Genomic DNA, 13,315 nt, shown 5'->3' on the forward strand with positions numbered 1-13,315 from the left:
GCCTAGGATTTGCAGATGACCTCGCTCTTTTAGCAAATAATATTCAAGAAGCCAAAACACAAATCATGAGCCTTCAAAACCTAGCACAAAAGATAGGGCTTCATATCTCTTTCGAAAAAACTGAACTAATGGCCATAGATCCTCTGGTAATAGAGCACATTACGGTAAACAATCAGAAAATTAAAATAGTAAAACAATTTAAATATCTAGGGGAAATAATAACTTATAATTTAAATGAAAAAGTGACATGGCAAAACAGGACAAATAAAATGATTAAATCCCAAAAATTAACTTGGTCAACTTATAACAAAAAATGCCTTTCTGCTAAAACAAAACTTAAACATTATAAAACTGTAGTACAGCCAGAAGTCACCTACGGAAGCGAGACCCTTTTCAAAATCACTCAGAAAAACCGAATTGAAAAAATTCTGAAAATAGAGAGGAGAATTGTCAGAACGTGTATCAATAAAAAACACCAAAAAGAAGGCTGATGGTGGATTGTGCCAAATGAGGTGGTGTATCGAGAAATAGAGCCTGTTACTGATACTATGCGGAAAAAAAGAATCTCTTTCTTCGGTCATCTCATAAGGACACCGCAAACAAGACTGTCAAGAAATATCATTGAAAAGCTCTGGTTCCAAAAGCTAGAAGTAGGATGGATCAAAGAAATTAGAGAAGATATGAAAGAATTGGGAATTTCCCTGACTGACCTACAGAATAAAACTGGAAAAATTACAAAGCTAAAAGATAAAAGCATTAGATTTAAACAAAAGACAGACAAACGACAAAATACAACGAAGAGGGTGTTTACGGATGAAGAAAAGAAAGCAAGATCTGAACAGATGAAGAAATACTGGGCAGCTCGAAAGAGTAAAATAACACGCTTTTCTCAGAAAAGATCCAACTAAAATTGACTTAAGTGGTCCCATGTTGGCCGTAAAAGCATAATAATAATAATATATAATACCTTTCTAAAATGTCAAAACCCTTATTATTCCTATCCATACTGCAATTTTTAATTTTTAATATTTTTAAGTTTGTCTGAATATCTGACATTGTGTGCTTATTTTCAATCAAATGATCTGATACATTTGAAAACCCCAGTTTACCTTTTTTATAACATCTAAAATGTTCCATGAATCTGGTTTTAAAAGATCTAGTGGTCTTACCAATATAAATATGGTCACAATCATTACATTAAATTTTATAAATATCATCCAAATTGTATACATCAGAAATATTACTACATTTATTACTTATTAGGTGTTTTATTGTGTTTATTCATCTGGTATGCAGGTTTAAACTTATTATTATCATAAACCTTTATAATGTGTTTGACTATTTTATCAATATACACATACCTTAAATATGCATTGTCAATTTTTTGTGTTATTTATTGGTATTAAATTTGTGTTATTTTTAATTTTTACATCTGTTTATTATAAATATTATCTACCATCAACTATCATAACCGTTATATATAGCAATCTGTTTTATAATATTTAATTCTTTGTTTAATTCATTTTTATTTATGTTATGTTTCACATAATTAATTGCTCTACTTACCATATTTGTATAAGTACTAATCTTATGTGACTATGGGCAATTTGAAGCTCTATGTGCTTTGGTTTTGTCAGATGTGGGTTTCCTATATACTGAATTTGTACACTGATTATTTTTACTAAACTCAATACAACTAACATCTAAATAATTTATTTTTCTATTGTTATCAATTTCAAATCATTGCAGTATGAGTTTAACTTATTCAAGATTGTTAAATGTTTGTCATTTATCACCGGATTATAAACTACAAACATATCATCAATGCATCTATCTAGTCCACCTTAAAATATCATATGTATGTGTTATCCTGTAAACTATCTTATCTTCAAGCTCCTGTAAATAAACCTCAGACAATATGGATGACAAAGGAAAACCCATTAGTAGTGTATTTTCCTGGGTGTAATATTTGTTATCAAAAATAAAATAATTTTGTTTGTATATGTTCCTTATAATGACTATTATATTTTCAATAAATAAGGGATCTTTATGATTTTGTACTAATTTTTTCTTTAATATATTAATAGTTACTTCTATGGGTATAATAGGATACATATTACAGATATCACAACTAACCATCTAGTTTTATCATTTATATTTACGAATCTTAGTTTATTTACTAACTCGTATCCATATTATACTTATATTCTAACTTTATTTTAATTAATTTTAATATCAATCTTTATCATTTTTAAACTATTTTATATTTTACTTTAAACAGCATTAGTAAGGACTATGCTACGTGATAATGGCTGGTTTTTTATTACTCTAAATGATACATTATTTACTATTAATGTTTAGTTGTTTATTAGTTAAATAAAAATAAATAATAGTTATGCAATGTTTATTTTTAAACACTTTCTTATCAGAACAACCTGTTCTGACAAACTGTCTGTTAAGGCACTTAATGAGTTTTAAAATCTTGGTTTTTTTAGGCTACAGAAAATGATACCTACAACCATCAGTTTATTTTTATTAATTTTAATGTACCCAATTTCATTTGGATGATTTGAGATAAACTGTTTATAGCTATTTCATGAAAATCAGTGCAACTTCTCAGAAGTAATAAGGAACAGACAAACAAATACTAATGCAATATCCTCCTCCAAGTACACTTGAATAAAAAAATCACTGATCAGTTTTATACTCGAGTATTTACAGTTTTACAAATATATGAGAAACAAAATACCAACTGATTAAAAAGTGTCAAGTTTGTTTCAATATTGTTAGATATGTTATCAACATTTTTGTACAATACTTCTATATCATTATACTAGATGGTTTCATTTAAAACACTATTTCATGCTTTTAAAATTCATCCTCTGGAATGAATTGTTAGTGATGTCATCTAACAAACAATAAGATGACATCACTTCAACAGTAATCCAGTAGCAATATTTATTTCTTAGCTGTATATTGAATTTTATAATTTTTACGTTTCATTTGGATATAAATATAAAATAAACAATATTTTATCTTAGGTAAAGATAAGCTATTATGTCTCAAAACACTACTACTTATTAGGAAATTATAAAAAAATATTCTAATTAATGAACTGTTTGGAAAATTTTAAATATTACTCAATATGGTAATTTTTAATATTTGTAAATTTCAGTACCTAACAATTCTCTAATTTCAGTGTTATTTGATGTACGAAAATAAGTTTCAATTAATATTTAAGTTTGACAGAAATTTTTAATAAGATGTACTCAATTATAAGTGCTTACTGACCATCATGGTGGAGTGGTAGCATCTCATACTTTCATCTACAAAGTCCAGTGAATCCTAATTACATATTTAATTTTTCATATGCAAAAAATATATATCCATGCCATATTCCTACAAAATACTTTGATCTTATGTGGATTTAACCACCATAAAAAAATCACTAAGTAAAAACCTTGATGACTAATAATAAGTACAAAACATTTTTTAAACTTACCATCAAATCCAACCTTCTTTATTGTTTTCATATAGTTTTCTTTTTCTTTACCAAAAGAACCAGTCTACATTCAAAAACAAATCAAAAAGATAAAATAAAAATTGCAAAGATATGAAGAGTTTTTAAGAAAATATAAAAATACAAGCAAATTTTAAATCTGCTGAAAAAATTAGAATTTTAAAGGTAAAATAAATAAATCTTTTCAGCAGGCAGAAATACAGCTTATGATCAAAGTGTTGAAAAATATAATTTTCCTTCACTTACTCCCTTGGAATACACTTAACTAAAAAATCTGATGTGGATACCACATGACTTCCTTGTACACCTATTAAATTTACATATACACATTTTTTGCAGCACTTCATTTAAACTTACTTCATTTGAATGTGAGATACAATCCTCCAATCTTTAATAAAGTGGACAGTTATACAATTGCTGAAATATTAGTTTTTATTAACATCAAATATTTATGCAATTATTAATTCAACAATCTTACATGAAATATTAGAATAGAGTAAAAGTCCCTTTATAGCTCGTATTATAAGATCAGTATTATTGGTATCATCGTGAGTTGCTAATTAACAATAGTTTCAGATTTCTGGTGTGTCATATAAATAACAATTAATAATAATTAAACTATTCCATTTAGTGAAATCCTGTATAGTGGTTATAAATGTTAATTTTGACCTTACATTATAAAATATTCAGTTTTTATAATTGGATTATTTGGTGAAGAATCAAAAATGAAAAAGAAACAATCATACAGGCAAACGAAAGATAACATGAAGAAATATATCTCAAAAAAACTACAGGATGAATATGAAGAGGAAGAAAATGTTAAGAACAAGGGAAGAATAACAAAATTAAGAGATGATAAATATAGAGGAAGAAAATGTTAAAACCAAAGAAAGAATAAAAAGAATAAGAGAGGATGATAAATATGAAGAGGAATAAAACGTTAAGACCAAGGAAAGAATAAAAAGATTAAGAGAGGATGATGAATATAAAAATGAAATAAAAAGAAATTTCTTCTTTTTATTTCTTTTTAAATATACAAAATAGCGGGAAATTAACACAATACAAAAACCAATCCTCTGTGTGTGTGTGTGTGTGTGTGTATATGTGTTTATCTACTTATTTAGTTTTAAATTCCATAAAAAACTTAAATATAAAACCAGATTTTCCTTTAAAATATGTCAACTTATAAACTGTGCGGTAACACATTTAATTTATTTGCTATTTCCTTTACCTTAATATTGACCAAAAGAAAAGAACTTAAACAAACATAAACAATTTCAGATTCTTTATAATATTAAAATAATAAAACCAAAGGGACATCAATTTCTCAAAAATAAAACTTGCAAAAGTAAGAAACCAACATAAAATTTAATAATTTTTTAACATAGCAAAACAAAAGAGAACACTTTTTAAAAAAAATATTAGGTTTATATAACAAAACAATAGTTATATTCTTTTTTTTTAAGTAGCTAAAAAATCATTCAATTATCCAAATCTGGGTGGCATAAAATGGTCAAAAGATGAACATGTACCTAATAAAATAGTAAATAAATTATTAAAGTGTGAGTATACACTATACATGATATAGTTAATAATATTTAGTAAATATATAAAAAATATTTAATTAAATTAATTGTGGTGTAATAATAAGACCATTTTAATTAGTTATTAGCATATTTCGTGAATTAATGCTAAATGCCATTTCTGGATCTGATCGACTAATTAAACTATTAAATTTAACTTAAATTCTAATTAAGCTATTTTTCTTTTTAGTTACTACTTGAATTTACTTGAAAATAAATGTACTAACTTATTACAAGTGTACACAAATTGTCTAAAAAAAACCGTTAAATCTGTTGACAATTTTATTACATAATAAATGATGAATGAGAATTTTAATGAGCTTCATTAAAAAATTAAATATTTTTATTTTTACTAATACCATAATACATTTTTAATATACAACTTTATCACAATACTCTGAATTCATTAGTAATTTCAATAAGTTCAATATATAAGTAATAAATTCATTAAGTTCAATAGTAATTCAAGTTCATTACTAAGGAAACCTGAACCTCCTAAATATTATATTTCTAATGAAAACAATTTTATTAAAATGTGTATCAAGGGCACCCCTCCTAAGTTCTTATTCCATACTATAGAACAGATTGAGCATATACAAAACAACAGCCTAACAATATTATTGTTTTTTTTTAGTTTATTAATTTTATAAAATTTATAAATTAAATACTTAAGCTTCTGATAATATATTATCAATATGATGGCTCCATTTTAAATGTAAAAGTCAATAAAGAAAACTAGATAATTTTACATTCACACTTTCCATTGGACACTGGTTTTGTGAAATGTTCACTATAAATTACAGATAAAAAAAATTAAAAACACATGTTTAATGTCCTCATCCAGCTAAGCCTTTCACTACCTTTAGCCCCTGCACTGTACAATTCACAACACTCTTACAAAAAGCCCATGAACATCAATACATATCATCAGGAAAAGAGATGACATTGCAATGTTCAATATGGATATTTAATTAAATAGCAATTAATTTATGAAAATCAGTTACCTGTTAAAAATAATATATATATATATGTTTTACAACAAAGCACAATTAAATAAGTATTTTTACTAGTTTTGTCAACAAGAGTAAGGAACTAGGATATTTCATTAACTTAAAAATAACCGAGATACATAATGAACTCAAAATTTTCAACAACAAACTGTCAATGCTTTTTTGCTATTAATAAAATTACTTATTATAATGCTTATAAACTGTTCTACTGCATTTTGGTACTTTTTCTGCTTGAGGATTTCATAATTAATTCATGATTTTAGAGTTACTACTTAGTAAATTTATGGGGTAGTAATTTAAAAGAATCTTTGGGTTACCCGATTAAGTATGGATACAATATTGGAAATTTTAAAATCATTAGGGACATATTCAACTTCAAGTTGTTTATTATAACTTTCTAAGGACATTGTTATAAATGAAATAATTATAATTTAGACATGTACTGCAATCTAACACCTGAAGATGAGTTATTTTTAAGTGTATTAATGAGTTTTATTTTTGAATTTTCATTTATAGAATGTAGAACAAAAGAATTTTGGAAAATTACGACCACATTCGAATGATTGTTTCATTTAGTTGGTTCAAAATTTCATTCTATAACTTTTCTGTATTTAACTTTCTTGCTTGATAAAAATGATTAATTCAATTTTTTGGACAGAAACTTCCTAAAATACAAGCTTCTTAATTGTTGATGATTATAATCAGTACAAGTGTAGAGTATTATTATACATCAGCAAACATAGAAAAAAACCTATGAAGATGTTTGTTAAACAGCTACAGCTGTGAGTTAAGTATGATCATACATATTTAAACCACACTGATAAATACCAACAAAACTCATTTAATAGTTTTTCAAATATTTCAGATTACCATAACCTTCAACACCAGAAAAACTATTCTAAATAACATGAGTGGTCCAAGATAAACTGAATCCAAAGCAAGTGAAGAACACATGAATTGTAAGGCAATATTATACAAATAAATGAAAGACAAAAACCTACTTATATGGGTTCCTCCATCTCTACAGGCACTGCTGGAAATGTTGAATGCCATGATCCAGGCCCAGTTTGGCCCAATGAACCATTCAGTGTGACTTATAACTTGTCCCATTAGATGTTGGTGATGACTTTACATACATTCTGTTGCAGTACATCAAGAGTTGGTGGATTGTTCTGGTAAACTTTGCCCTTTAGGTTGCCCCGCAAATAAAAATCACAACTATATATCAGGTGTCTGTAGACACCACAGATCTTTCGAAACAATTCTGTCAGGTATGAAAACTGAGTGCATTGCTACCAAGGAAGTGTGTGCTGTCACGCCATCCTGCTGGTAATACGCCAAGTGTTGTTCATCTGGAGTCAGATACTCTACAAAGGCTGGAAGATGTCGGCAATGACATCTTTGTTTCAATGATGCACTGAGTTCAGTATGTCTGAAGAAAATGGTCCAATGATTCTCATCCCCAACACAGTGCACCACACTCCAATCTTTACATCATCATGCAGCAGTAGCTCAAATATTTGTCATGGGTTTTTGACAGACCAATATCGTGAATTAATGTAGCCACTGAGGTGGAACCACATCTCATCTGTATGAAGGAGAGATTTGGATAGAGTAAACCACTTTCAATTTCCTGCAGTAGCCATGTACAATACCGTACCGTGGTCTATAGGCTTTAACGCTTGTAAAGCCATGAACGGATTACTATTGACCTCTTAATGGAACTTTTATTGGAGGTTGGCTTTATCTCAACTGTGTTTCCTTCACACCTACAAGTCTTGTTCTCCCATCTTGCCATTCAAGATCAATGTGCGTCACAGCTCAATATGTGGCTTTTTAAATGATATTGCTTGTTGCTATGTGGAATACACTAATGGTTTCTGGTTTCTTCTCTCCCATGTACAGTTCAGTTTATGTTGAGCCACCCAGAATAGAACATAATAATATAATAAATCAGCATATTTGATCATATAAAGAAAAACAATAAATCTTACCGTAGCATTTTTGATTTTTTGCTTGCTCTGATTGGAAAACCCAAATAATTCATCATCAATGTCATCAGCGCCCTAAAAACATTGCCAAAAACTTGTAAATATATAAAGTATCATAACCTATACTTTTTAGTTATATATGAGTGCATGTATGTACAGTATGTGTATAAGTAGGGTAGACATGCAAGCACACAACATAGACAAACACATTTTTACAAAATTTTTAATAGAAAAAATATTTTGGCATTCACTTTCCAAGGATGCATTCACTAGATCTCTAAGAATAAACTGATATAAAAAAGGTTTCCATAAAAATTTTTAGGAATTTTTTTTTTAAATTTAGAAAAAACTACAGCAAATTTTTCTGTAATTTATTCATTTTGAATCTACTTGAACAAATGATGTCAAAGGATAAGAATAATAAATATGAATAAAGTTTTTTAAAAAAAAAGTTTACTCTTAAAATTACCTTCAACACCAGTAAAACTATTCTGAATAATATACAGTGGCCACGACAAACCGACCACAAAGCAAGCAAAGAATACATGATCTGTAAAGAGTATTTTCTTTTTCAAGTAAATGAAGGACATTTACTTGTATAAAAAAATTACTCTTAAAATTAATAACAAGAACCATAATGTGTTTATCTTTACTGTTAAAACGATAAAGTAATAATAATAATTTTAATATAACAGAAGGCACAAAAGAATGTAATTACATGTACACAGTTAATGCAACTAACAGCACTGAATTTTGGTAAAAACAATATAGTTAAGACTTCAGTTAAGATTTTCAATATTAATCTCTAAAATCCTGCTTTTAAATCAAATACTTTAAAGTAAACTTTTAAATAGTCAAAGAAGGGAAATAATAAGCAGATGTATGAACAAGTTTATGAAAGAAGCGCCAAAAATCAATGTATAATCATTCCAGCGATAAGGCCTGAGAAAGGACCACCCAAGCTACAAGAGTGAAAATCTGGTAAATATCAATAATGGACAAAGAATTACAATTTAGTTAAAAACAAATTCCAAAAATCAGGATACTGTATACTTTTCAGCTCTGAACAAAATACAAATAATATGATCAGTAGTAACAGGCTTGGACAATTTTGACCAATGTGTTTCATAAGGTGAGTGGTGTACAATTTTTATTTAGAAGAAAAATGTATTTCTATAGGACCCCTAAATTTTCCTCTCCAGGAAAGTATTGTATTTGAGGGAAGTAAGAAAAGTATTGGAATAGTCTTGAAAAAATAGGCTTTGGGTGGAAAAACTCAAAACAATCTATCTCATTTGATGGAAAGGTTGATTATATTAAAAAAAAAACAAAACAATGCAAACAGACCTATTATATTAACACACAAATCTTACGTGCTGTTGTCACACTAAGCAAAAGGAGAATGCCTTATAATAATCTACGCAGGCAGAGAGAAAAGGGATTCATCCTGAATGTGAAAGGTTGGCCAGAATGCAGGAATTGTCATGATCATATAGAGAGTAGTAACAATTATTTCGAAAAGGATAACAGACAAATTCCTTATCACCCTTGAACCAAACTCTGTAATTATTAATAATGCACTATAACAATGTGCAGTCTGAAAACGCTCTCTATTCAAACAGCACGAGGAAATAACTGTTAAACTGGTTACAGAAAAATTAAATCTGATGAGAAATTACTAAATCATAAGCTGATTTCTTCAATAAAACTAATAATAAACTGAAGTGTGAGGTTTATTTTAATATATGTATAAATAAATATAAATATTTATATTTAATTAATAAAATTAATTTATAAAATATAAAAATATAATATTTATAATAATATATTATTTGCAACTGACTGTTGGATCACACAAACATTATGATTCAATTTTCTGTGTTTTCATGGGGTTGTCGTTTTTTCCATGGGTCCTCATTCTTTCTTCTGTCCACTTTGTTCCTGGTCTCTTTGGGACTTCATTTTCTAACTGCACTTTCATTTTTTGTGAGTACAATATTGTCTGAAATTTATCTGAGCTTTTTTTAGGTCTTTTTTGACTTGGTAGATCCAGGCTTTAGTTGCTCTATGCAGGTCAAAATTTTGTGAGTATATATATATATATATATATATATAAACACCCACAAAATATATATATATATAATTATAAATATAAGCAATTATTATATTCAACACAAAATATATCATAACCCAGCAGCATGTTATAGAAATTTTTTGAAAATAATATTGATGAAAAATGGTAAAGCTTTAAAAATGGTTATAACTTTCATATTACAAAGTAGGCTATCAGTTCTCCAAAGATCTTTTCAAAATCTATATAGCTATATCTCAGGTGGAGTTAGAAGTATTAATATTAACAATGCCATTCTTTTACATGGTTAAGAAATCCCCTTTATAATATCACTAGTAAATACCCAGTATGAATTTTGAAAATTGAAAGATTGGCTGCAAAGATATTACAAGAGAACCTCCCAAAGCAGCACCCCAGGGGTATTCCATTTGTTATCAGTTTATGGTGAGCCTCCCATGAGGTGCTCACATATCTCATTACTCTAGCCTCACACGTAGTCCCCACAGGAACACAAGCACTGTTAAACAGAAATTTATTTAATATTATTCTATTTAGTGTAAATTTAATTCTATTATTTACGTATTATTATTCATTCGATTGATTTGAGTTATTCAGTTCAAACCCAGCTCACACAGTGACAGACTCACAGTTCATTAATTAAATTCATTAAACTTTGTGCTTGAACCAGCAAATACAACATATATATTTTTTTTTTGAGCTGAAATATATCTGAAAACCCTCTCAGTTATGCCAAGAAACATGGGTAATAATTTGGTTGCGATTGATAGAGTAGTTTTTGTTTATCCCGAACAAAAAAAATCCTCTTCATCTTTATATAATAGTATAGATTAAATAATATATTTAATCAAATCTTTTTCAGAATTCCCCCTCCCAAAAAATAAACACTTAAGTTTTTAACAAATCTGCCACAAATTGATGTATTTTTAATATCCAATAAGAATTAGGTGAGAATATACATGTTTCAAAACAGCAGGAAATATTGATATTAATTAACAATAACCAGGTTGGAGAAATAGGACACTAACATGTTTTTATACGGGTCATTTTAAACATTCTCTATACTAACATATTTTGCATATTAAAATTATAAGCACTACTGCTTATAATTATACATATAAATTATAAATATAATCAACCAAACTTAACCTACACTTGCTTTGATCGCTAACCTCGACTAATTAACAGTAATGTTTTGATTATTTAAATAATAAATAACTGCAATAATTAATGAATTTATTATTTAAATATTCAAAACATTACTGTTAATTAGTAAGGTTAGTGAGTTAAGCGAGCGTAGGTTAAGTTTGGTTAGATTATATTTATAGAATAGATAAATATAAATGGTTATAAGGATGATAATATAAATGCTTATATCTGGTTATTGGGTTTTTTCTCCAACCTGGTTATTGTTAATATCAATATTTCTTGCTATTTTCAGTTATCTCCAGGTGAAAAACTTATAAACTTTTGGGGAGTGAGAAACAAAAAACTACCAATTCTGATTTTTGAAACATGCATATTCCCACCTAATTCTTATTGGGTATAAAAAATACATCGATTTTTGGCCAATTGGTTTAAAATTAAGGGTTTTTTTTTTGGTGGGGTAAAAGATCCATTTAATTTAATAATATGTTTCTATATTTAGGTATAAATTTATTTATATTTAGACACACAGTGTTATGTGGTAAATTTGTATTGGTCTATTGTATTACTGTCTAGTTCCTATAAGATGATTGTTAAGTTTAATCCTAAGTTGTGTGGTATCTGTATGTGTACTGGGTGAATGTATGTTCAATCGGTTAGATGTAGTGTTTGGCACAATAATAATTGTAATTTTATTTGTTTAGTTAGTTTTATTTGTCTGGAATTTGAAAAGTTAGATAGTATTTCTTTTGAATGTATCAGAAAATTGATATGAAGGTTGTTGATATATATTAGAATTTATGTATTTTCAATCACAGAGTGTGTTATTAATTCTGTTCTACGTTTTACATATGCTATGCGTAAGTGCACTGTATATATAGAAATTTGAATTGCCAATATGAGTGGATGGGCAGCCATTAAATTTAAGTGGGTTATTATTATACTAAATTTTTCAGTTTAGTTGACCGCTGATAAATATGTATTAGCAATATGGGTGAGAAAGCTGCATGTTTGTACAGTGTGGGAAGAGTTATGGTGGCATAATACCACCAAATGTTAAATGTGTAGATCACATACTTTAGCACAAAACAATTATTTCTCCCAATTTTCTTTATTACACAGGTTAAATTAATCACAGATTCACATGGTCTTGTGAACCAATTATATTGAAAAACTTGAAACAATAAAAAATCTATCACAGGTTAAGGTTACCCACCCAAGATTTACAGTCAAAAACAAAATAAAACTGAATAAGAATCAATTAAATCGGACAAGAGAATAAGAACTGTTTTTAAAGAACAATTTCTATATAATTTGGAAGTGAGTCACATATAATTCTTAATACTTTGTTCCGCAATGTTACACAAATGAAAAAGTATTATATAATTTATTTCTTAACACTTCCTACATAATGTTGATAATCAAATGAATCAGACCACTTATTTTACTTTAGAAAATCATTACAAAATCTTAGAAAAATGTAGAAACAAACACAACTACGAACCCACACAGTTATTAAAAAAAAATAAAGCTTTTAATAACATTTGTAAAATTACCTTCAGAATTTTTGCCATATCTTCTGCATCTACTTCGGAAACTTCTTCGTTTATATCACGGTAAAAATTCGAAAACCCCTTTTCAGATAATTCACCTGACATGTTAAACAGAATAATTTTACTGATTGTAAAGGTTGAAGAAAAAAGGAATTCAGGAAGCGTAAGAAAATAAGTATTACATATCAAAACATGGCCAGACTAAGAAACTAGCACCTCACAAAGTAGACAACTGAAGTGTACGTTAACAACAAACAGAAGATACATTAACATCAACTTAACCTCAAATTTTATTTTGTTGACATTGATAGTGTTCAAATATTGATGATACAAACTTGTAATAATCACAGATGGCAACGACGCAACGCTACCACCAAACAAAAATTAACTGTTATAAAGATGCTAAAATTATTCAGAAAAATT

General features: G+C 27.8%; 1 protein-coding gene across 2 annotated transcripts in view; it reads right to left on the minus strand.

The window, feature by feature from the left end:
• twy (fas-binding factor 1 twitchy) overlaps positions 1–13,224 on the minus strand; it is a 73,727-nt gene extending 60,503 nt beyond the window's left edge. Inside the window, exons 1-3 of one of the 2 annotated variants that reach the window (XM_075369377.1) lie at positions 12,896–13,224; positions 8,108–8,179; positions 3,503–3,566 (exon numbers count right to left, since the gene is read on the minus strand). In XM_075369377.1, coding sequence (XP_075225492.1) covers positions 3,503–3,566; positions 8,108–8,179; positions 12,896–12,997 — 238 coding nt within the window. In that variant the 5' untranslated portion in view covers positions 12,998–13,224. The remainder of the gene's footprint in view (positions 1–3,502; positions 3,567–8,107; positions 8,180–12,895) is intronic. The other variant, XM_075369376.1, reaches the window with a different exon arrangement.
• Positions 13,225–13,315: the final 91 nt, after the last annotated feature.

The sequence above is a fragment of the Lycorma delicatula genome, chromosome 6, assembly GCF_047948215.1.
Source record: "Lycorma delicatula isolate Av1 chromosome 6, ASM4794821v1, whole genome shotgun sequence".
In the NCBI taxonomy this organism is placed as follows: Eukaryota; Metazoa; Arthropoda; class Insecta; order Hemiptera; family Fulgoridae; genus Lycorma; species Lycorma delicatula.